At 38.1% G+C, this 26236-nt stretch overlaps 1 protein-coding gene across 6 annotated transcripts; it reads left to right on the top strand.

Annotated features, from left to right (window-relative positions):
• The first annotated feature begins 14939 nt into the window (after nucleotides 1-14939).
• On the top strand, nucleotides 14940-25551 carry LOC132627231 (bidirectional sugar transporter SWEET1-like). Of its 6 annotated transcripts, none has more exons than XR_009577809.1 (5): nucleotides 14940-15296; nucleotides 20456-20956; nucleotides 20991-24464; nucleotides 24824-24963; nucleotides 25067-25551. XR_009577809.1 is itself a non-coding variant. In XM_060342452.1 (5 exons), the coding sequence occupies exons 2-5, from the start codon at nucleotides 20645-20647 to the stop codon at nucleotides 25130-25132; spliced, it is 339 nt and encodes a 112-aa protein (XP_060198435.1). In that variant the 5' UTR covers nucleotides 15058-15296; nucleotides 20456-20644; the 3' UTR covers nucleotides 25133-25551. The 6 variants fall into 6 exon arrangements, 1 of the variants encoding a protein (XP_060198435.1); XR_009577808.1 differs by having other exon boundaries at nucleotides 14942-15296; nucleotides 24856-24963; XR_009577810.1 differs by having other exon boundaries at nucleotides 14943-15296; nucleotides 20456-20702; nucleotides 21693-24464; nucleotides 24856-24963.
• Nucleotides 25552-26236: the final 685 nt, after the last annotated feature.

Genomic DNA, 26236 nt, shown 5'->3' with positions numbered 1-26236 from the left:
CGTTAGATTGAATTGAGTCGTTCGTCGTTCTACTTAGTCTAACAAGAATTTATTCCGACCAAGAGTAGAATTTGAACCCTTGTGACTAGTCGACATTAACAAGCACACAATCTTTGGCGGAAGCAATTTGTGAGGCAATCAAAGATGCGTATACTTGAGCGATTGTGAGTTGATTTTACTAATCTAACGTGTTTGGTTGTTTTGTTGAGTGTCTTAATAGGTACTATGGCTACGGAGGATGAAACTAGAGTTCCCACCGGGGAACTCACACTAGTTGATGTAATGAGAGCCTTACAAGCCTTGAATGATAAGGTGGATAGTATTGGTGGTCGGATGGAAAACATGGGTGGTCGAATGGAAAACTTGGGAGGTAGGGTGGAAGCAATTGAAGGAGGTAGTAGGGAGGTCTCATATTCGCCCCAAGTGCAATACCAAGGTGGCACAAGTGGTGCTACTCGAAGCACTTCACCTACAATGTCACCCAGCACCTTCCATCATCTATATAACCCCACTCCCCAAAACACTCTTCAAAACACGACTCTCACCCCACCAAACAACATTCCCATAGGCCAACGGAACAACCCACTCCCACAAGATCAAAATCCAAATGATCCACCCCTAAATGCACCAATGCCACCCCAAAACCGTCCAAACATCCAACAACCAAATGAAGAAGAGATAGAGGAAGCTATTCTTGAGCACGAACATTATGGCGACCAAGGTTGGAGGCCACGAGGGAAAGCACAAGGAGGTCATCGAGGGAGGGGTGGAAGACATGGTCATAACCCTCACATAGGTGGGAAAAGAGGGTACCAAGCTCGTGAAGGGTACCAAGGTCGTGACCATCAAGGTTATGATGACGATGGAGATGTCAATAGGAATCGCGGTTATGGAGGAGGGCGAGACACGAGTCTCAATTCCATTAAGGTTACTCTCCCAACCTCCAAAGGAAGTAGTGATCCTGATACATTCCTTGATTGGGTGATGCATTGTGATAGAATCTTCTTGACGAATAACATGTCCGAGGTGAAAAAGGCGTCTTACGCCATTGCTCAATTCGAAGGTTATGCCTCCACATGGTGGGAAACTCAAGTGAAAGCAAGAAGAATTATTGGACTCCCGCCCACACCTACTTGGGATGAATTGAAGGAGGCCATGCGGCGTAAGTATGTCACCGAACGCTACAAACAAGAACAACTCAAGAAGGTGTACACCTTAAGGCAAAAAAAAAGAGTGTGGAAGAATACTATGATGAGTTCCAAATTGTCAAGATGAGGATCGACTTTGAAGAGGATGAATTAAATGCTATGACTCGGTTCCGAGCCGGGTTAAATGGTGACATTGTCTCCCAAATGAGACTCCACAACTATGGGAGCATTGAAGAGACCCTTCAAGCGGCTATTGAAATAGAGGAGGGTCTCAAGGAAGACAAAATCAATAGGTCAAGGGGCTATGTGAGTTCATGGAACAATAACAAAGAACGAGGGGCTTTCTCCTCCAATTGGCAAAAGAATAAGGGCCCCGTGCAAGAAGTAAAGAAGCCATTTGTGAAACATTCCCAAGTTGAGAAACAAGTTGACCAACAACCTCCAAAGTTTGCGCCAAAAGAAGGAGGTACGAAAACTCCTATTCAATGCTTTAAATGTCATGGCTTCGGTCATAGAGCAAGCGAGTGCCCTAATCGTAGAGCGTTTATTTTGAAAGACGCTTATAGTGAGGATGATGAAGAATGTGAGGAAGCGGATGATGAGGGCAATCATGAGAATGAGCTTCATGATAGTGAAGGTAATGGAGTTGAAGGTGATGATGAGCCTATTGTACCTCTCTATGTGGTGTGTAGGACCATGATAAGCAAAGCAATGGATGACCCAAGTCAACGGGAAAATCTCTTCCATTCCAAGTGCATCATTAACCAAAATAGTAGCATCATGATCATTGATAGTGGGAGTTGTGCCAATGTTGCTAGTACCACACTTGTTGATTTCTTGAAACTTCCCACCACCCTTCATAAAAACCCTTACAAACTTCAATGGCTCAATGAATGTGGTGAGTTGAAGGTGACTAGGCAAGCTATCATCAAATTTGCGGTTGGGAAGTATCACGATGAGGTGTTGTGTGATGTTGTCCCCATGCAAGCGTGTCATCTTCTACTTGGCCGACCATGGCAATATGATGGGTCTGTCAACCATAATGGGATAACTAACCAATACACCCTTGTCCACAATGGTGTCAAACATGTCTTGAATCCCATGACCCCTTCCCAAGTGGGTGAGATCTATAACACAATAAGGGAGTTGAAGGAGAAGGGTCATAGTGCATTGCAAAAAAAGAATGTGGGGGATGAGGGAGTAGAGGAGAGTAGTTCTCAAGAGGTGAGTGCAAAGAAAGGAGAGCTTAGAGGAAAAACCAAGGTGTCACTTTTGGCGAATTGTGGGGAAATTAGGGAGGAATTGGGGGAGCGTCAACCGGTGATTCTCCTCATGCATAGGGACTATGCATTGCACACTAATGAACTAACCCCTTCTTTTCCTAGCTCTATGTCTTCTCTTTTGCAGGAATTTGATGATGTGTTCCCAACGGAACTCCCAAAGGGGTTACCACCCTTGAGGGGAATTGAACACCAAATTGACTTTGTTCCGGGGTCTCAATTGCCAAACAAACAGGCTTATAGAGCCAACCAAGATGACACTAAGGAGCTTCAGAGGCAAGTGGATGAGCTCCTTGAAAAGGGAGTTGTGAGAGAAAGCATGAGTCCTTGTGCCGTGCCCGTCATCTTGGTGCCAAAGAAAGATGGATCATGGCGCATGTGTGTTGATTGTCGGGCCATCAACAAGATAACGGTAAAGTATCGCCATCCCATACCCCGTCTTGATGACATGCTTGATGAGTTGAATGGTTCATGCATATTCTCTAAGGTAGATCTTAGGAGTGGGTATCATCAAATCCGGATGAAACCCGGAGATGAGTGGAAAACCGTATTCAAGACCAAGTTTGGTCTATATGAATGGTTGGTGATGCCTTTTGGTCTCACTAACGCTCCTAGTACTTTCATGCGATTGATGAATCATGTGATGAAACCTTTTATTGGCAAATTCGTGGTTGTTTATTTTGATGATATTTTGGTGTATAGCAAAACCATGGATGAGCATGTTAGTCATTTGAAATGTGTGTTTGAAGTGCTTAGACAAGAACAACTTTATGCCAATGTTGATAAATGTTCCTTTTGTGTGGATGAAGTTGTTTTCTTGGGATTTGTCGTGAGCTCAAGGGGGGTTGAGGTTGATGAATCCAAGATAGAAGCCATAAGAAATTGGCCCACTCCAAAATCCATTGGAGATGTAAGAAGCTTTCATGGCTTGGCTAGTTTCTATAGGCGTTTTGTTAAAGGATTTAGTACCATAGCCACTCCTTTGACCGAGGTAATCCGAAAGGACAAACCTTTTTCTTGGGGTGTGGAGCAAGCTAATGCCTTTGAAACTTTGAAACAAATGCTTAGCTCCGCACCATTGTTGCAATTACCCGACTTTGACAAAATATTTGAGATTGAATGTGATGCAAGCAAAGTGGGTATTGGAGCCGTTTTAATGCAAGACCAAAAGCCCATAGCCTATTTTAGTGAAAAACTCAAGGGAGCGACTTTGAATTACACTACCTATGATCTTGAGTTGTATGCCTTGATTCGTGCTTTGGGAAATTGGCAACACTACTTGTGGCCTAAAGAGTTTGTAATTCGGACCGACCATGAGTCCTTAAAGCATCTTAAGGCCCAAGGTAAGTTGAACAAAAGGCATGCCAAATGGGTTGAATTCCTTGAAACCTTCCCTTATGTAATCCAATACAAAAAGGGAAAGGAGAATGTAGTGGCGGATGCCCTATCAAGGAAACATGTTTTGATTAATACCTTGTCTTCCAAATTGATGGGTTTTGAAAGCTTGAAGACATTGTATCCCGAGGACCCCGTCTTTGCCAAAATCTTTCTAGATTGCGAAGAATGGGAAAGGGAGAGGTGGATTAGGGATAGGTCTTCTACCCCCTATTCCAAGTTTGATGGTTTCTTGTTCAAGAACAAGCGACTATGTGTGCCCATGAGCTCTTGGAGGGAGTTATTTGTGAGAGAGGTACATAATGGGGGATTGATGGGACATTTTGGGATTGATAAGACTTTGGGGATTCTTGAGGAGCAATTTTATTGGCCTCATATGCGGAGGGATGTGGCTAAGATTTGTGGCCAATGCATTGAATGTCGCGGCGCCAAGTCTAGACTCCTTCCCCATGGTTTGTATACCCCTCTCCCCACCCCTCAACAACCTTGGGTTGATATTTCGATGGATTTTGTGTTGGGTATGCCTAGAACCAAAAGGGGTAAAGATAGCATCTTTGTTGTGGTTGATCGATATTCTAAAATGGCTCATTTCATTGCTTGTCATAAGGTTGATGATGCTCCTCATGTTGCCTCTTTGTTTGTTGAACATGTGGTAAAGTTGCATGGTATTCCCAAAACCATTGTGAGCGATAGGGATCCAAAATTCCTTAGCCACTTTTGGAAAGAATTGTGGGGACGACTTGGTACTAAATTGTTGTTTTCTACCTCTTGTCACCCACAAACCGATGGCCAAACCGAAGTTGTCAATAGGACCTTGGGTTCTATGCTTAGAGCCATGGTTAAAGGAAAATTAACATCTTGGGAAGATCAATTGCCTTTGGTTGAATTTGCTTACAATAGAGTCATTCATAGCACTATTGGCATGTCACCTTTTGAAGTCGTTTATGGTTTTAACCCCCTAACCCCTTTAGATCTAACCCCTTTATCTCAAGATGTTGTGTTGAGTTTAGATGGAAACAAACGAGTCGAGGCCATGAAGAAGTTTCATGAGAAGGTGAGGCTTCACCTTGAGAAAAAGAATCAAGAAACGGCCAAGAGAGCAAACAAGGGCCGCAAACGAGTTGTGCTTGAACCGGGTGATTGGGTTTGGGTACATTTCCGAAAGAAGAGGTTTCCCAACAAAAGAAAGACCAAGTTGATGCCTAGAGGAGATGGTCCATTTGAAGTACTTGAATGACTCAATGATAATGCATACAAAATTGATCTTCCACCTGAATACCAAGTTCATAACACCTTCAATGTGTGTGATCTCTCTCCTATGGTGGTGCAAGATGTTGATCCCTTAAATTTGAGGACAAATTCTCTTCAAGAAGGGGAGAATGATACAACTCGAATGGCATCAAGACCTTTTACAAGGAGCCAAGCGAGGGAACTTCAAGCTATGCAAGCATTGTTCATGAGGAGGGACATACTTGAATACACTCTAACACCTTCCCGGGGATTGCAAGTGTTCATGATAGCATGGGAGGATGGTTTGGAGAAGAGGTTGGAAGATGGTCATACTTGTAATGTGACTATTACTTGAAGATTTGCAAATTCAAGTTTTGTTCCCAAAAGAAGACACCCAAACAAGGCCCTTACTTCATTAAGGGTAAAAGTGTAATAGTGTAGTTGTCTTCTTTTGAACCTTAGTATAAATAATAGTCTATTTCATTTAGAAGACTTAGTCTATGTTGAATATTGATATCTTGAAATTGTGAACTCTTTTGAGTGTTGAGAGCTTGCTAAGCTAGAGATTGTGAATCTTGTGAGAGGATTGGTTATTAGGGTATCAAATCCCTATTGGTCATCCTAAGAGGTTGGTGCTTGTTTATGTTAATTAATTGAGGTCTTTAGGTTTGATATACCTTTAGGTTGCTTTTAATTCCATTTTCTTGTGTCAATCTATCTATCCTTTACTTTCCTTGTTAATTTATTGCTTTCGTGTATCCGTTATTGTATCAGCGACAGCGGTGGAGGAGAGAGAGAGGTGAGGGAGCGGATCTGAGAGGGAACGGAGAGAGAAAGGCGATGGAGGAGAGAGAGAGAGAGAGGTGAGGGAGAAGAAAGGAGTGAGGGAGAAATACAACCCATAAATCTAATGTATTTTAGTGTAGCTATGAATAATAATTTACAAAATCACTGTACCTACTAAATATATATAAATTAAAAGGTAGTTATTATCAATAATTACCTCTTAGAGCTAGATATGCCAAGTAATTATTCCATAAACACACTTGATCAATCTGTGGGCCCCTTCATAAGATGGGCTGAATTGGTTGAAGTCCACCTCCTTCATTAAGCGTTAACTCGATTGGAAAATTCAGCTACGTGAGCAATTTGCCAAGGGCAATTCACAGAATTGCCCTTCTTCTGGGGTGGTCTTTAATTTTTTCCTCTCATATTTGCGGTCTTTAAATTTTGCCCCTCATATTTGTGGTCTTTAAATTTTGTCCTTAGCTTGGATACCTGAGGTTCTGGGTTCGAATTCCCGCTCAGGCATAAAATTAAAAAATAATTTCGCAAGGCAGGGCTGGAGGGAGTGTATGCCGGATCCGGCATAAAGTCTTTAAGGAAAAACTAAAGTTATGCCGGAGGGGCCATAACTTTTCCTCAAGGCATAGTTTAGTTATGCCTTATGGGGCAAAAATTTTCCTTAAGGAACTATGCCTTATGGGGCAGACTTTTAATTAAGGCATAACCAAAAGTATGCCTCATAAGGCAGAACTTTTCCTTAAGGCAAACTTTTAGTTATGATACAACTCGAATGGCATCAAGACCTTTTTCAAGGAGCCAAGCGAGGGAACTTCAAGCTATGCAAGCATTGTTCATGAGGAGGGACATACTTGAATACACTCTAACACCTTTCCGGGGATTGCAAGTGTTCATGATAGCATGGGAGGATGGTTTGGAGAAGAGGTTGGAACATGGTCATACTTTCAATGTGACTATTACTTGAAGATTTGCAAATTCAAGTTTTGTTCCCAAAAGAAGACACCCAAACAAGGCCCTTACTTCATTAAGGGTAAAAGTGTAATAGTGTAGTTGTCTTCTTTTGAACCTTAGTATAAGTAGTAGTCTATTTCATTTGGAAGACTTAGTCTATGTTGAATATTGATGTCTTGAAATTGTGAACTCTTTTGAGTGTTGAGAGCTTGCTAAGCTAGAGATTGTGAATCTTGTGAGAGGATTGGTTATTAGGGTATCAAATCCCTATTGGTCATCCTAAGAGTTTGGTGCTCTTTAGTTCCTAAATTAGAGGTCAAGTTAATTCAAGAACTTTGGTTGCTAATTTGGGTCTTTAGTTGTGTCAAATTATCTATCCTTTATGTTTCTTGTCCTTTTTTCTTCATTTTCGTATGGAATATTGTATCAATTGGCATCAGAGCTTAGTTTAGATTTGTTCTACCAAATCTAATCTTGGGTTTTGATTCAACAAAAAAAAAATCCGAAATTAAAAAAAAAAAAAAAAAAAAAAATCGAATTTTCTTGTTGATTTTGTTGAATCTAGTGTTAGATTAGAGTTTCCTAGTGTTTCTAGAGTCTAAATCTTCCATTTCAAGTCAATTTGGAGTTAGGGTTTGTGTTCCACCATTGTTGAGCTTCAAAGCTTCAAGAACTTGAAAGTGGGTCTTGTTGAAGAAGGTGAAGTTGAAGGTTGAAACCTATTGGGCTTTGTTCTCTACATTAAAGAGAACTTAAATCCGAAATTTGAGCCAATTAGGAGTTGATTTGAGGGTAGTTGAATTTTTGAAGTGTTCTTGTGTTCTTGAAGACCTTCAAATCTTCATAAGGAAGAAGGCTCTCCAAAGGGCCATTTGATCCAAAAGTTGTCAAATATTTCTGATTTTTGCGAAAAAAAAAAAAAAAAATCGAGTTGGCCCACATGCGACACAACATGCGAATCGCATGTTGAACCTGCGAGTCGCAGGTTATGTCGCATCTTGTGACAGAAAGTTGAAATTTGGCTGCCTCATATGCGAGACGCATCTCACCATCGCATGTAGCACATGCGAGTCGCACATGGTGTCGCATCTTGTGACAGAGAGTTGATACCTTGGTTGCATCATCTGCGAACCGCACATCGCCATCGCATGTTTCACATGCGAGTCGCATGTGATGCACAGCCGTCGCATATGGCGCATTTCAGGTTTTTTTTATTTCCAACTTTAATTCTCTTTGATTTCAATTCTCAAAACAAAAATTTCTTGATCCTTAGTTGATGATATTGTGTCCCTAATCCTTTGGTAGGAAAAAAAAAAAAAAAAAAAAAAAAAGTATAGAAATTTAAAAAATTTCATTATTTCAAATTGATACCTTGGATCAATTGGGGCTTCCTGGTCGTGTTTTCAAGTTATCACCTACCCGGGCCCGAAATTTAGTTATTTTCCCGATTTTTGCATTCCAATTTTCTTGTGTCTCTCAACTAGTAGCCATTTAGTAGTTGTTCCTACTTGTGTTTGCTAGTTCTAGTGTCCGCATTTCTTTCGTGCCAATTCTTTCGTGTTTTTTCTCTTTTTTACTTCGTTGTTCATTTCTTGGCTCAAGTGCGTTTGTTTTATTGAGTCATCCTCGTTCTTTTTGATAACAAGAATCTATTCCGACCAAGAGTAGAATTTGAACCCTTGTGACTAGTCAACATTAACAAGCACACAATCTTTGGCGGAAGCAATTTGTGAGGCAATCAAAGGTGCGCATACTTGAGCGATTGTGAGTTGATTTTACTAATCTAACGTGTTTGCTTGCTTTGTTGAGTGTCTTAATAGGTACCATGGCTACGGAGGATGAAACTCGAGTTCCCACCGGGGAACTCACACTAGTTGATGTAATGAGAGCCTTACAAGCCTTGAACGATAAAGTGGATAGTATGGGTGGTCGAATGGAAAACTTGGGAAGTAGGGTGGAAGCAATTGAAGGAGGTAGTAGGGAGGTCTCATATTCGCCTCAAGTGCAATACCAAGGTGGCACAAGTGGAGCTACTCGAAGCACTTCACCTACAGTGTCACCCGGCACCTTCCATCATCTATATAACCCCACTTCCCAAAACACTCCTCAAAACACGACTCTTACCCCACCAAACAACATTCCCATAGGCCAATGGAACAACCTACTCCAACAAGATCAAGCTCCAAATGACCCACATCCAAATGACCCACCCCTAAATGACCCCCACCCAAATGCACCAATGCCACCCCAAAACCGTCCAAACATCCAACAACCAAATAAGGAAGGGATAGAGGAAGCTCTACTTGAGCACGAACATTATGGTGACCAAGGTTGGAGGCCACGAGGGCAAGCACAAGGAGGTTATCAAGGAAGGGGGGGAAGGCATGGTCCTAACCCTCACATGGGTAGGCAAAGAGGGTACCAAGCTCGTGAAGGGTACCAAGGTCGTGACCATCAAGGTTATGACGACGATGGAGATTTTAATAGGAATCACGGTTATGGCGGAGGGCGAGACACGAGTCTCAATTCCATCAAGGTTACTCTCCCAACCTTCAAAGGAAGTAGTGATCCCGATACATTCCTTGATTGGGTGATGCATTGTGATAGAATCTTCTTGACGAATGACATGTCCGAGGTGAAAAAGGCTTCTTACGCCATTGCTCAATTCGAGGGGTATGCCTCCACATGGTGGGAAACTCAAGTGAAAGCAAGAAGAATTATTGGACTCCCTCCCACACCTACTTGGGATGAATTGAAGGAGGCCATGCGGCGTAAGTATGTCACCGAGCGCTACAAACAAGAACAACTCAAGAAGGTGTATACCTTAAGGCAAAACAAAAAGAGTGTGGAAGAATACTATGATGAGTTTCAAATTGTCAAGATGAGAATTGACTTTGACGAGGATGAGTTAAATGCTATGACTCGGTTCCGAGCCGGGTTAAATGGTGACATTGTCTCCCAAATGAGACTCCACAACTATGGGAGCATTGAAGAAACCCTTCAAGCGGCTATTGAAATAGAGGAGGGTCTCAAGGAGGACAAAATCAATAAATCAAGGGGCTATGTGAGTTCATGGAACCATAACAAAGAACGAGGAGCTTTCTCCTCCAATTGGCAAAAGAATAAGGGCCCCATGCAAGAAGCCAAGAAACCATTTGTGAAGAATTCTCAAGTTGAGAAGCAAGTTGACAAGCAACCTACGAAGTTTGCTCCAAAAGAAGGAGGTACGAAAACACCTATTCAATGCTTTAAATGTCATGGCTTCGGTTATAGAGCAAGTGAGTGCCCTAATCGTAGAGCGTTTATTTTGAAAGACACTTATAGTGAGGATGAGGAAGAATGTGAGGAAGGGGATGAAGAGGGCAATCATGAGGATGAACATCACGATAGTGAAGGGGATGGTGTTGAAGGTGATGATGAGCCTATTGTACCTCTATATGTGGTGCGACGAACCATGATAAGTAAAGCAATGGATGACCCAAGTCAACGGGAAAATCTCTTCCATTCCAAGTGCATCATTAACCAAAACACTAGCATCATGATCATTGATAGTGGGAGTTGTGCCAATGTTGCTAGTACCACCCTTGTTGATTTCTTGAAACTTCCCACCACCCGCCATGAAAACCCTTACAAACTTCAATGGCTCAATGAATGTGGTGAATTGAAGGTGACTAGACGAGCTATCATCAAATTCGCGGTTGGGAAGTATCATGATGAGGTGTTGTGTGATGTTGTTCCCATGCAAGCGTGTCATCTTCTACTTGGCCGACCATGGCAATATGATAGGTCCGTCAACCATAATGGGCGAACTAACCAATACACCCTTGGCCACAATGGTGCCAAACATGTCTTGAATCCCATGACCCCCTCCCAAGTGGGTGAGATCTATAACAAAATGAGGGAGTTAAAGGAGAAGGGACATGGTGCATTGCAAAAGAAGAATGTGGGGGACGAGGGAGTAGAGGAGAGTAGTTCTCAAGAGTTGAGTGGAAAGAAAGGGGAGCTTAGAGGAAAAACTAAGGTGTCGCTTTTGGCGAATTGTGGGGAAATTAGGGAGGAATTGGGGGAGCGTCACCCGGTGATTCTCCTCATGCATAGGGACTATGCATTGCACACTAATGAACTAACCCCTTCTTTTCCTAGCTCTATTTCTTCTCTTTTGCAGGAATTTGATGATGTGTTCCCAACGGAACTCCCAAAGGGGTTACCACCCTTGAGGGGAATTGAACACCAAATTGACTTTGTTCCGGGGTCTCAATTGCCAAACAAGCCAGCTTATAGAGCTAACCCGGATGACACTAAGGAGCTTCAAAGGCAAGTGGATGAGCTCCTTGAAAAGGGAGTTGTGAGAGAAAGCATGAGTCCTTGTGCTGTGCCCGTGATCTTGGTGCCAAAGAAAGATGGATCATGGCGCATGTGTGTTGATTGTCGGGCCATCAACAAGATAACGGTAAAGTATCGCCATCCCATACCCCGTCTTGATGACATGCTTGATGAGTTGAATGGTTCATGCATATTCTCTAAGGTAGATCTTAGGAGTGGGTATCATCAAATCCGGATGAAACCCGGAGATGAGTGGAAAACCGCATTCAAGACCAAGTTTGGTCTATATGAATGGTTGGTGATGCCTTTTGGTCTCACTAACGCTCCTAGTACTTTCATGCGATTGATGAATCATGTGATGAAACCTTTTATTGGCAAATTCGTGGTTGTTTATTTTGATAATATTTTGGTGTATAGCAAAACCATGGATGAGCATGTTAGTCACTTGAAATGTGTGTTTGAAGTGCTTAGACAAGAACAACTTTATGCCAATGTTGATAAATGTTCCTTTTGTGTGGATGAAGTTGTTTTCTTGGGATTTGTCGTGAGCTCAAGGGGGGTTGAGGTTGATGAATCCAAAGTAGAAGCCATAAGAAATTGGCCCACTCCAAAATCCATTGGAGATGTAAGAAGCTTTCATGGCTTGGCTAGTTTCTATAGGCGTTTTGTTAAAGGATTTAGTACCATAGCCGCTCCTTTGACCGAGGTAATCCGAAAGGACAAACCTTTTTCTTGGGGTGTGGAGCAAGCTAATGCCTTTGAAACTTTGAAACAAATGCTTAGCTCCGCACCATTGTTGCAATTACCCGACTTTGACAAAATATTTGAGATTGAATGTGATGCAAGCAAAGTGGGTATTGGAGCTGTTTTAATGCAAGACCAAAAGCCCATAGCCTATTTTAGTGAAAAACTCAAGGGAGCGACTTTGAATTACACTACCTATGATCTTGAGTTGTATGCCTTGATTCGTGCTTTGGGAAATTGGCAACACTACTTGTGGCCTAAAGAGTTTGTAATTCGGACCGACCATGAGTCCTTAAAGCATCTTAAGGCCCAAGGTAAGTTGAACAAAAGGCATGCCAAATGGGTTGAATTCCTTGAAACCTTCCCTTATGTAATCCAATACAAAAAGGGAAAGGAGAATGTAGTGGCGGATGCCCTATCAAGGAAACATGTTTTGATTAATACCTTGTCTTCCAAATTGATGGGTTTTGAAAGCTTGAAGACATTGTATCCCGAGGACCCCGTCTTTGCCAAAATCTTTCTAGATTGCGAAGAATGGGAAAGGGAGAGGTGGATTAGGGATAGGTCTTCTACTTCCTATTCCAAGTTTGATGGTTTCTTGTTCAAGAACAAGCGACTATGTGTGCCCATGAGCTCTTGGAGGGAGTTATTTGTGAGAGAGGCACATAATGGGGGATTGATGGGACATTTTGGGATTGATAAGACTTTGGGGATTCTTGAGGAACAATTTTATTGGCCTCATATGCGGAGGGATGTGGCTAAGATTTGTGGCCAATGCATTGAATGTCGCGGCGCCAAGTCTAGACTCCTTCCCCATGGTTTGTATACCCCTCTCCCCACCCCTCAACAACCTTGGGTTGATATTTCAATGGATTTTGTGTTGGGTTTGCCTAGAACCAAAAGGGGTAAAGATAGCATCTTTGTTGTGGTTGATCGATTTTCTAAAATGGCTCATTTCATTGCTTGTCATAAAGTTGATGATGCTCCTCATGTTGCCTCTTTGTTTGTTGAACATGTGGTAAAGTTGCATGGTATTCCCAAAACCATTGTGAGCGATAGGGATCCAAAATTCCTTAGCCACTTTTGGAAAGAATTGTGGGGACGACTTGGTACTAAATTGTTGTTTTCTACCTCTTGTCACCCACAAACCGATGGCCAAACCGAAGTTGTCAATAGGACCTTGGGTTCTATGCTTAGGGCCATGGTTAAAGGAAAATTAACATCTTGGGAAGATCAATTGCCTTTGGTTGAATTTGCTTACAATAGAGTCATTCATAGCACTATTGGCATGTCACCTTTTGAAGTCGTTTATGGTTTTAACCCCCTAACCCCTTTAGATCTAACCCCTTTATCTCAAGATGTTGTGTTGAGTTTAGATGGAAACAAACGAGCCGAGGCCATGAAGAAGTTGCATGAGAAGGTGAGGCTTCACCTTGAGAAAAAGAATCAAGAAACGGCCAAGAGAGCAAACAAGGGCCGCAAACGAGTTGTGCTTGAACCGGGTGATTGGGTTTGGGTACATTTCCGAAAGGAGAGGTTTCCCAACAAAAGAAAGACCAAGTTGATGCCTAGAGGAGATGGTCCATTTGAAGTACTTGAACGACTCAATGATAATGCATACAAAATTGATCTTCCACCCGAATACCAAGTTCATAACACCTTCAATGTGTGATCTCTCTCTCCTATGGTGGTGCAAGATGTTGATCCCTTAAATTTGAGGACAAATTCTCTTCAAGAAGGGGAGAATGATACAACTCGAATGGCATCAAGACCTTTTACAAGGAGCCAAGCGAGGGAACTTCAAGCTATGCAAGCATTGTTCATGAGGAGGGACATACTTGAATACACTCTAACACCTTTCCGGGGATTGCAAGTGTTCATGATAGCATGGGAGGATGGTTTGGAGAAGAGGTTGGAACATGGTCATACTTTCAATGTGACTATTACTTGAAGATTTGCAAATTCAAGTTTTGTTCCCAAAAGAAGACACCCAAACAAGGCCCTTACTTCATTAAGGGTAAAAGTGTAATAGTGTAGTTGTCTTCTTTTGAACCTTAGTATAAGTAGTAGTCTATTTCATTTGGAAGACTTAGTCTATGTTGAATATTGATGTCTTGAAATTGTGAACTCTTTTGAGTGTTGAGAGCTTGCTAAGCTAGAGATTGTGAATCTTGTGAGAGGATTGGTTATTAGGGTATCAAATCCCTATTGGTCATCCTAAGAGTTTGGTGCTCTTTAGTTCCTAAATTAGAGGTCAAGTTAATTCAAGAACTTTGGTTGCTAATTTGGGTCTTTAGTTGTGTCAAATTATCTATCCTTTATGTTTCTTGTCCTTTTTTCTTCATTTTCGTATGGAATATTGTATCAAGTTATGCCTTAGGGAAAAGTTCCGTCTTATGGGGCATACTTTTAGTTATATTTTATGGGGCACACTTTTAGTTAAGGCATAACTAAAAGTATGCCCCATAAGACGGAACTTTTCCTTAAGGCATAATTAAAAGTTTGCCTTAAAAAGTAAAAAAAAAATAAAAAATATATGTCTCAAGGCAAAGTCCGCCCCCTCCGGCATAACTTTAGTTTTTCCTTAAGGATTGTATGCCGGATCTGGCATACACTCCCTCCAGCCTTGCCTTGCGAAATTATTTTTTTATTTTATGCCTGAGCGGGGGTTCGAACCCAGAACCTCAAGTATCCAAGCGAAGGGCAAAACTTAACGAACACAAATATCAGGGGCAAAATTTAAAGACCACCCCAAAAGAAGGGCAATCCGTGCAAAAAAATGATTTGCCGAGGGCTTACAAAATCATTTTTTTGCACAGATCTCCTTCAAAGGCGCTGGTCTTTAATTTTTGCACCTTAAATTGTCGGTCTTTAAATTTTGCCCTTTGCTTAAAAAAGTGATCGAAAATATTCCGATATTTTGGGTTTGAACCCCGTTCAGTAAAAAAAAAGAACAATTTCACAAGGCATAATTTTTTTCTTACTCGGCTGGAATTCTATAAAAATTAGGCCTTGCCCGAATAGGCTTAATTTTGCTACGAAATTCTACCTTGCACCTTTTATTTTCTGATTGAGCCGGAGTTCGAATCCAGGACCCGAAATAAGGCAATCGTGCAAATTGCCCTTACAAAATTAGTTACCAATTTTTTATTTTTTATTTTTTAAAATAAGGTCCCAGGGGCTGTTTTATTATTATTAAAAGTAAATGTCTTGCAATGCACAAAATGAAATCCTAATAGTAAAGTAGTTCAGGAAAAGAAGAACAAAAGTGAAATCCCTAATTGGAAACTAATTTGATGTCTTTCCCGTTGGCTTCCCTGGTCGATCTTTATATTGTGGTCTTGTGGTTGAAACTTGTGCGAGTGCTGCTGATTCGTCTGTTGTTTCTTGAAGATGTTGTTCTCCATTCACTTGGATGCTGGTAAATCTTGCAACTCTTTTTTTTTTTTTGTTTCAGTGCCATTCAGTCTCTGTTTTTTAGATTGTCCTTGTGGTGGTCCTGCTATGTTCTTATGCTTATGTATTTGATACCTCCAAAACAAGGAACTAATGTTAGATAAACTTATTTCCCATCTTCTCCTTCTACAACAAGATTTGAACATAGAAAATATGACTTGTTCTCCTTCCTTCAATGTTTTCATTCATCTCTTGCACCGTCTGATCCTTAGGTATGGTAATTGTAACTTTTTTGATGACAAGGGAACCCACAGCCCGCTACCCTTCGGGTGCGCACAGGTTAAACCCTGCTCCTAGCCCGCAAACCACACAAAAGAGACAACCCACAGTAGGCAAGCCTGGTGTGACGAGCTCAACCCAGAAGGCAAATCCCCTGATGTTGTAGGCAGGGGGTTTCGAGCCTGAGACCTCCATTACCAACTGAGCCACCCTTGCGGGTTGGTAATTGTAACTTATCATTGTTAATCAATCTCCTCCCCTGAGTTCCCAACCCCTTGAAAGAATCTGAAGCCACTTCTCCATGATCTCATGCAAAATTAGCTAGGTGATCTGCCAACATATTAGCCTCTCATTATATGCATCACCCTAACTATTTTATGAGTCATTAATCTCCAGATTTCCTCCACCATTTTCAATTATCTGCCAGGGGATTTCCCAAGCTCTGAGAATGATATTCTTTAATAAAAGAGAGTCTGTTTCAATTATAATCCTGATAATACTGCCTTTCCTCCATATATCTCAGAGCGTGTACTATAGCCATAGCTTCCGCCTGAGTATTAGTACAATTAGGATCTTCCATCTGTTTTGCCTTAGCAACTATCACATCTCCAGTCTCATTTCTCACACAGAATCCCCATGATCCTCTTCCAGGATTTCCTCTAGACGCCCCATCATTATTGCATTTCACCCAACCAGTATCTGGGGGCTTCCAGAGAACTTTAATCACCTTAGTTCTTGGGGCATAAGATTGCAAAGTCTGCACCTATGTATTTAGTTGTAGGCTGCCTGTTTAGTAGAATCACAATAATGTTGATACCATAATTAGGTTTACAATCGGAAAGCAGCGAAGAATGAGATGAAAAGATGAGCATCAGGAGAAATAATTGATTAGAAAGAACAAATAAGTGAAGGTAATGAAGGAGGCAACAACGTAAAGATTTGCGGTGAGTGAACGACAAAATGAAGATTATATATTTTAATTGAGAAATTCCAACAAAGATAACAAAAATTAGAAAGAGGGGGAAAAAGTAGGAAAGGAAGTTAAAAAGGCGACAAAATAAAGATTTTCGGTGAGTCCATTATAATGTTTAGATTTATGATCAGAACACGCCAAAGAAAGAGATGAAAAGATGAGCATCGGAAAGAATAATGATTGGAGAATGAACAAAGAAGTGAAGGGTAATGAAGGAGGCAACAAAATAAGGATTTGCAAAGAGTACACGACAAAATGAAGATTGTATTTTAAATCAATAAATTCTTGTAAAGACAACAAAAATTAATAAAGGGGAGAAAAGTAGAAAGGGAAGATAAGAAGGCGACAAACCAAAGATTGCGGTGAGTACATAACAATGTAACATAAATTTTAACAAGAAGTAGGGGAAGAATGTCAATGACGTTGATATAATGTTTAGAATTACAATCAGAACGTGACAAAGAAACAGATGAAGAGGCATGTGAAAAGTATTAAAACGTTTTGAACCCTAACAAGGAAACTTATTCAAGCATTAGCATCACATGAGAGTAAATATCTCAAAAGGTCACTCAAGTATGTGAAATTATTTAACAAAGTCATTTAACTTAGTTTTATAATAAAAAAGTCACTCAACTTATGAGTTTTCTCTTAAAAAGTCACTCTACAAGGTTTGTCATAGAAAAATCTGACTTGACAAAACAAATTAATTTTTATGTCATGTATACATGGATCCCACAAATAATAAAATATTAAAAGATCCGATATATTTACATGACATAAAAAATTTATTTATTTTTCCAAGTCATATTTTGCTGATGACAAATCATATAAAGCGACTTTGTAAGAGAAAAATCATAAGTTGAGTGACTTTATTGATACAGAACTAATTTAAGTGAGTTTGCTACATATTTCTACATACTTGAGTGACCTTTTGAGATATTTACTCCATCGCATGACTAGTTCATGCACTTAGGTGTCGTTTGGTTGGGTTTTAATCCCTACATTAAATCTAAATTAATCCCTACATTAAATCCAAAGTATTATGTTATATCATGTTTCATTATTTTTATTTTCCTCAAGCTATATGCATGAATTTATGTATTATCTTTACGGGATAAAACGTAGAATAAAGATGAGGGTATTAATAATACATGAATGAAAACTAACCCTTATAATAGTAAATAATTGTTTTTATTTTTTAAGAAAGTAATCACACATATTTTAGATCATATATTGTAGTTCTAGTTTTGTAATATTTAAGTTCCTTATCAAAAATAATAATAATTGTATTTTTAGTTCTGTAATATATCAAGTTAAATAACATTCAAATAATCGTTATATTATAATCCTTAAATTGTTAATTTCTGCATTACTAATCCCAAATTCTCAATATTACTAATACCAACATTGTAACTCCCACATAACTTGTCTCTAAACCAAACAGCCCACTTAGGGATCTTTAATTTTCCCTCTAATTATGCAAGGATTATAGTATAAATATTATTTATGTGGAGATAATAATGTTGAAATTTTTTATATGATGAAAATAAATGTAGGAATTGTCCTGCATGCAGTTAATCATAATAATAATAATTAATTGATGGTTACATACAAATATATTTGTCTAACTTAAGAGAATTTTTGTCTTTAAATATTTTTATCCATGTATTGTTATGCACCTGTTCTTATCTCACATTCTGTCCCATACAAAATAATACATACCATAAAGAAAGGAATTAGTCACTAATAAATTTTATCATTATGTAGCAAAATTCTATTGGTAATCCTATTTAGACGAATTAGCGAAAAAATTGTAGTAGTTAATTTCTTTTTTGTAGTATTTAATTATATATATGATACATTAATATATTTATAATTATATTAATTCTCGTATAAGTTATATCAGAGTTAGTATATACCATTTGGTTTTCCGATAGTAAACTTGGATTAATGTAATTCTAAGATAAACGCCAGAGAATAAGATAATAAGATCTGCCACTTTATTCATTACTACAAGATAATATTATTAAGTGCAAATTATAATACACCATATTTAGTGGCAAATAGCTTCATCTCCCCTCTCATATTCCTTCTTTCCCAGCTGCATCAACAGTAGTAGCTTCGTCAGATCCTTCTTTTGGCTTTGGCTTGCCTTTTTTCTGAATTATCATTAGCTCCATCAGAGTCTGATCTTCAAATTATTTTTTTTGTCAATTCCTTCGGTCATAAATTGTGTCCAAAAGAGTAATAATCGACTGCTTTTTTCTTTTCTTTTTTGGTTGTTGTTAGAAGCTCATAAAAGGAGTGACAAAACAAGAAGATAAGATTAGTTGCACCAAAGACAAAAAACAACCGAAGAAGCTAATTTAAGAAGAAAAAATGTGAAGATGTTCTGTCTTTACCCACCTGCCAAATTTTGTCCTCTTAAGAGTTGCATGCGAATTGCAGCATGTACTTTGTAACATCTACTTTTGCTTTTTTGTCGGTTAACATTGTTTAGCTACTAACTACTTTATTAAAACTGGTCATTTTCAAAGTAGTCAATTTGTTTTCTCTATCATTTATATTTATGCAATGTTGTCAAATGTATGAGCTGATCCAAAACTTATGAGTCTTGGCGGTGTAGAAGTCCAAAACTATGGATAATCAAACTTTTCTCATTTGTACATTTTTTTTTCATTTGTACAAGTTTGGATTGTCTATTATTATTATTATTGTGAATGGTGTGCGGGGGTGGAGAACTCGGACACTCAACCTGGAATGCATGGTCACCATTTTTCTCAAGAAACTGGGTTAAACACCTCAACGCTGCTTCCTGAAACGAACTAAAAAGGATAGCTGTTAGTATTCTCTATATTCACCAATAAGCCATAATAATTCAAGACAATTGCATTATATATATTTTCTGACATAAAAATCACTGAAATTTGTTCAAGTTTTCTGACATAAAAATCGCTCAATTTTGTTCAAGTATAACAGAAAGTTACTACATAACCTTTTTTGTAACAAAAAAAGATCTATTCAACCTTGTCTAAGTATCATATCTCTTTGTTTTTTCCTAATGGTTTTCTACGATACTTAAGCAACGCTGAGTAATTTTTCTGTTATAAAAGATTGTGTGAAACTTAAGCAGAATTGAGTGATTCTTTAATCACAAAAAATAATCTAATGAATTTATTGCAATGAAATAAAAACCAAGTGATCATTTATAAACAAAGAATGAGAGAAAGAAATAAAAAGTGTTAGATTTGATTAAGTGATGGAGAAAAAAAGTAGAAAAGAAACAAACCCTAGCAAGGAAGAGTTCATCAGAGAAGGCGGAAGATTTAACAGAACCAATCTTTCCAAGCTTACTGGGGCTACCTGGGAGTGGTGGTTTCTTGTTTTCCATTTTTTTCAAAAGGAAAAACTGAGAGAGAGAGAGAGAGAGAGCTTTCAGGGTTATGGTATAGGCTTGGTTTAGTGAAAGGAAATTGGCTGCTTATAGAAAGATAAGTGGCCAATTAGAGGTTTGCAACTAACACATAACGTGTCTTTCTTGTGTTTTTCTTTGTTTTCTTTTATTTTAAATTGGTTTGCCAATTGTGTTTCTGTTGGTTTTTTGTTTTTGGTTTCTTGTTTCTCTTCTTTACTGTACTCAATATAAAGTACAAAGGCAGGCAAATAGAAAATCCTCTGTGCGAGTACTGTTCTCTTTCTCCAAAAAGTTGTTCTTTTGGATGAGTAAGATATTAAAATGTGTTTGGTTCCTCAAATCTTTGGATGTGGCCATCTGTTTTTAGAGAAAGAAATGGTCTTTGTTCATTAACATAATAAAGATTTAAATGATTTTCCCACTCTAAAAATACTTTTGGTTCCTACCTCTTCTAGATTTTGTTACAGAAGTGATGTATGTTTTCTTGAACTGGTTTGTTTGTCTCTCAATTGGATAGGTATGGCTTACCATTTGTGTCACCAATCAATCTGTTGGTGTCTACAATCAATGGGACTGGAGCTGTAATTGAGAGCATTTATGTGCTTTGCATTTGCACCAAAGAAAGAGAAGAAGTAAATCTCAGCACTTCTTCTATTAGTCCTTACTGTTTTCGATGCAGTAGCCCTTGTTTCCCTGCTCGCTTTACATGGGAATAACAGGAAGCTCTTCTGCGGTATCGCTGCCGCTATCTTCTCCATCATTATGTATGGATCTCCTCTATCTATCATACTAAGTTTCTTACTCTTTCTCCAGCAGTTATTTATTTTATAGTTTTAGTTTTCTTGTCTACACATCACAATTTCTGTAAACTTGACAGAAAGGTACGAACTTTAGATGTTCAGCTGTTTAAGGGTTCCTGTTAGAACGTTACTTAAAAAAAATAAGCACTTGAACACCATTAATTAAAGTTCTTTTTTACCATTCTCTTGTAATTTCTGTTAAGTTGATAGATAGATAGGTCCAAAAAAAAAAAAAGAAAAAAAAAAAGATAGGTCCAAACTTTGGATGTGCAAGAGGTGGTTGGGGGTTAGGAGAATGTGTTATTAGATGTTCAGTTCTAGATAAGGTGCTCCTGTGTAATAAGAAAATGTCCAGAACATGGAAAAAGATACGCGCTTTACACCATTTGTTCTCTTTCCTACACTCATATTTGTTCTTATGCTGATGGACAAGTTCCAATTTTGGATGGAAGTTTGGATGATTTTGCTGTTAGATGTTCAATTTTCTTAAAAGGGAGCCCTACTTTCGTTACAAATGGCGATAGCTCTAAAAAGATTAAGACACTTCACTTAGGTGTCGTTTTGTTGGGTTTGAAGGGACTTAATCCCTACGTTAAGTTCCAAAGTATAGTGTTATATCATGTTTGGTTACTTTTATTTTTCTCATAAATAAAATTTGCATAAGCTATATGCGAAAATTTATATTTTATCTTATACGGGATAAACAACAACATACCCAGTGGAATCCCACAAGTGGGGTCTGGGGAGGGTAGAGTGTACGCTGACCTTACCCTGACCTTACATATAAAGAGGCTTATATGGATAAAATGTTAAATAAAGATGAGGGTATTAATAATACATGCATTAAAAATATTTGCATAAGCTGAGGTATAAAAGTGGATTCCAAGTGTGTTGTGCAAAATTGAGGATGAAACTCGAGATCATTTGTTTGTTACTTTCCCCTTTGTGGTCAAGGTGGGGTCTGGCTTATGCATGGCTACAAATTCAACAGCCTACAGGGCAGAACTGGACACAAAATCTGCACTGGTTGCTACACTGAACCAAGGTCAAAAGCCAAGCAGCTAAAGTGGTGAAACTAGTGTATGCAGAATTTGTCCATGCACTGTGGAAGGAGAGAAATACTAGAGTCTTTGAGCACAAGAGGTTACAGAGGATGTAATTGCCAGAAGAATAGTATGTCTTTGTAGCGCTCGAGCTCTTGATGCCAGTAGGACTTTCTCGGAGAAATGCATATTCTAATTCTATAGGAGAAATGCATATTCTAAAGCGAAGCCAGATAGCTTTCTTGATCAAGCTGGATGAGTTATCTGGCTTCGCTTTGTGAATATTACTTTGGTGATTAATAAAATGCTTAATTACCAAAAAAAGAGAAAAATAATGTTGAAATTTTATATGATGAAAGATAAATGCATGGATTTTTACGCAGTGAATAATAAACACTGATTGTTACATATAGATATATTTGTCTAATTTAAGAGCTTATTTGTCTTTAAATTCTCTTATAAATGTATTGCTATACACGTATTCTTATCTTACATTCTATCGTATCTGAAATATTTCTCCCGTGCAAAATAATGCATACTATAAAAGAAAAAGGAATTACTCTCTAACAAATTATGTCGTTAAATAGCAAAATTCTGTTGGTATCCTATTATTCAGATTGGCGAAAAATTGTAGTTAATTTCTTTTTGTAGTAATTAGTTGCATGTATAACATATATTAATGTTAAATTATGTTGATTCTCGTATAAGTTATACCAGAATTAGTATATACCATTTGGTTTACGGTAGTAGACTCGGAATAGTGTAATTCTGATTTAATGCTTGAAACGACACGACAAATTAATCATGCATGATTTTATAAAATAAACGAAATATTGTGTGACTGATACGAAACTTTATATGGAATTTTCCTAAAACTACTCGATCCTTTAGGGTTTAAACTTCTCAAAAGAGATTGAATCTCAATATACATTAGGAGTTAATTAGCTTATAAAATTAGAGACAGTATATAGTAGCTCGTATAAGAATCACTTTTTGCAAAAGAAGTAAGTAGTTCTTTGATAATGATGATTAGTTTTTAATTAGTCATAAATATACTCCTATCATGATTAATTAGAATCCAAAATGGAAGCCACGGAAAAGAAAAAGGCCTTAGATGAATAACAAATTAAAGAAACGCATCAAGTAACTCTAATATTAGATGAAGTTGAGAACTTCTCAACATCTTATTTATTATTATTATTATTCATAGACATAGGGAAGAAAAGGGTTACAATAAGAGCTGCCACTTTATTCGTTACTACTAGATAATATTATTAAGTGCAAATTATAATGCACTATATTTAGTGGCAAATAGCTCCATCTCCCCTCATTTTCATTCACTTCTCTCCAGCAGCACCAGCAGTAGCTGCTTCCTCAGATCCTTCTTTTGGCTTTGGCTTGGCTTGTTCCTGAAATATTATTAGCTCCCTTAGAATCTGATTTTCATTTTTTTTTTTAAAATTCCAATTACGTCATAAATTGTGTCCAAAGAGTAGTAATCCAATTTTTATTTTGTTGTTATTAAAAGCTCATAAATTGTTTATTTTTTATTTTTTTTATTGAATGAGGATAGGGGTGGGTTTTTGGAAGGGGTGTGGGGTAAATTGGACACTCAACCTGTGCATCCTCACGGTTTTTCACAACAAACTGGTTTTTCTCAAGAAACTGGGTTAAAGACTTCAATGCTGCTTCCTGAAAAGAACTTGAAAGGATAGTTGTTAGTATTCTATTTACTAATAAGCCAAAATAACTAAAGATGAAGCTGATTTCATTGATATGGTCACATAACTTTCAAATATTACACCAGTAAGCTATGTTTTGTGACATAGAAATCAATCAATCTTGATTTAAGCATGACAGAAAGTTACTAAGTATTAATTTATTTCTAATTAAAAAGTCATTAAACTTGACCTAAATATCACATAAAATGCTTCTTTTATTTCTTCAAAATAACTTTTTATGATTTTTAAGCAAAGCTGAGTAACTTTTACAAAAAATAGTTTAGTGACTTTCATTATATTTTGATAAAATTAAATAATTTTTTTCTTTAAAAACCAATCTAGTGATTGTGTGCAATAAAACAAAAATTAAGTGACCATCTATGAAATCAATCCCAAAAGAATGTTAGAAAGAAATTATAAAGTGAAAAAGAAAAGACATAAAAAAGAAACAAACCCTTGCAAGGACGAGTTCATCAGAGAAATTTCTTTCTGACTTACTGGAGGTACCTGGGAGAGGTGGTTTTTGATTTTCCATTTTCTAGAACTCAGAGGGAAAAAGAGGAAAAGATTAGAGAGAACTATTGTTTGTTTAGAGAAAAGCAATGTTGGTTGTTTGGGGCAGTGAAGGAAGGGGCTGCATATATAGTGATCATTGCTCAATTACAACTTGACAGACACTTACTAACGTGTGTGTCTGCATGTTTATCTTTTAAATTGCACTGTTTTAACAACTTAGTTTATTTGTTTTTGTTTTTTCATATCTGTTGGTGTCTACAATTTATGGGGCTGGAGCTGTAATTGAGGCCATTTATGTGCTGGTCTTCTATTAGACCTTTTTTGTTTTTGCTGTTGTAGCTCTCGTTTCCATGCTCGCTTCGCATGGAAATAGCAGAAAACTCTGCTGCGTTATCGCTGCCACTATCTTCTCTACCATTATGTATGGATCTCCTCTATCAATCATAGTAAGCTCCTTAACACCATTCTTAACTCTTTTTCTCTAGTTAATGAAAGCTCTTTTTTTCATTCTCTTGGCTATACTTTATAATCTGTAAACTTGATAGAAAGTTCCAGACTTTAGGTGTTCAGTTTTTAAGGGCTAATGTTAGAATATCCAGATCTTATAACAAAGAGTACTTTAACATCATTTCTTGTTCTTTTTTCTACACTCACAATTCTTGTTAAGCTGACGGAAAAGTCCCAAAATTGGATGGGGAGTTGGGTGAGTTGTGCTATTAGATGTTCAATTATGACATAAGGGATATTCCTACTTACGAAAATGTTTGATTGCTTTCAATAATTAAGTCACTTTACTATGTAGCAGCTATAAACTCGAGAACAATTTTATGTATACAGAGACTGGTCATCAAGACGAAGAGCGTGGAGTTCATGCCATTGTTCTTGTTCCTATGTGGCGCTTCCTGCTTCGCCTTTGGCCTTCTTGGCAAGGGCCCCTTTGTTGCTGTAAGTACCTATTAGAATTAAGATATAGGAAGTATACCAAAATATGGATCTTGCAGTTGATTAAGGATTTACTTGACAAGATGTGTGTGCTGTTGCATTGCAGATTCCGCATGGATTTGACTTTGGCTTAGGAACAGTTGCAACTTATCTTATATGCAATATACTGTGACAAGAAGGGATCTACCTAGAAAACGACCCCTGATGAGTCCTTGGAGATGAGAAATAACAAAAGTACTTAGCAAGTCTCACCATGAGGAGAAACAATCTTAGCTTCCATAACAAGTCAAAACCTGAGCAAGTTTAGACAAATGCTTAATTCTCGAATGATGTTCTGGATTTGTTTTTTTTTTTTTTTAGGTGCTAATACCCTTTTGATTTTCTTTAGAGATCTTTGACATCTGTTTGTTCTATTTAAATTTGGACTAGTTCTCAGATGTTTTTTTACACTTTTTCTCCTCATTGCGGCTGAAATAAACCACGATCCTTCTTTTTGTTCTTTGGTTTCTTCTGGTGAATGCCTTATTATTCAGAGAAATCTTGTAAGCTGAACTTAGATTTTATTTCCTTTTCCCCCCCTCAAAAGGTTCATTTTGGTGTTTATGTTGGACTAATTTTGATAGACAGTGTGTTTGTGAATGCTGAGGCTCATCCTTAACATATACCAGAGGCCCAGAGGTAAAATTAACATGACCAGCCCATTAATGTGAGGCACATCGTTCATAATCGATGTGTTAAATACTAGGGGGTTAGTCAATTCATTTTGTTCATTGGAGAGGCACTTAGCAACCAATATGAGCACCATGTCTTTTTTTTTTTCCCCTTTGGAAATTTCCGTAGCTCCCTTCATAAAAAGGGCTGAATGTTGAATTCCACCTCCTTCATCAAGCGTTAAGTCGATTGTAAACTTCCGCTGCATAAGCAATTTGATTGTGCCTTATAAAATTAGAAAATGGTAAAAGATGGAGCATGAAGTTGCAAAGGTAACAGAAAACAATTTGTGATTAGTACATGATAATGCAACATAAATTTTAACAAACATGGGAAGAATGGCAGTAACATGAATAGAATGTTTAGTTTTACAGTCAAAACGCGTCAAAGAAAGGAATGAAAAGATGAGCATCGTGAGGAATAATTGATTAGAGAATGAACATATGAGTAATGTAATGAAGGAGGCAACAAAGTAGAGAATTTCAATGAGTACACGACAAAATGAAGATTATATTTTCAACCGATAAATACCAACAAAGACAATAAAAATCTAAAAACGGGAAAA

Source organism: Lycium barbarum, chromosome 2 (genome assembly GCF_019175385.1).
Source record: "Lycium barbarum isolate Lr01 chromosome 2, ASM1917538v2, whole genome shotgun sequence".
NCBI classification, from domain to species: Eukaryota; Viridiplantae; Streptophyta; class Magnoliopsida; order Solanales; family Solanaceae; genus Lycium; species Lycium barbarum.
Note: the sequence above shows the minus strand (reverse complement) of the source record. Positions and strands in the feature narration are given on the sequence as shown.

What these genes read in the sequence shown, in the direction of transcription:
- LOC132627231 (XM_060342452.1), top strand. Translation starts at nt 20,645, where the DNA reads ATGGGAATAACAGGAAGCTCTTCTGCGGTATCGCTGCCGCTATCTTCT. An exon ending in GCTATCTTCTCCATCATTAT is followed by an intron (nt 20,703 to 24,357) that starts GTATGGATCTCC and finishes TTGCTGTTGTAG; the next exon opens with CTCTCGTTTCCATGCTCGCT. An exon ending in GATCTCCTCTATCAATCATA is followed by an intron (nt 24,465 to 24,855) that starts GTAAGCTCCTTA and finishes TTATGTATACAG; the next exon opens with AGACTGGTCATCAAGACGAA.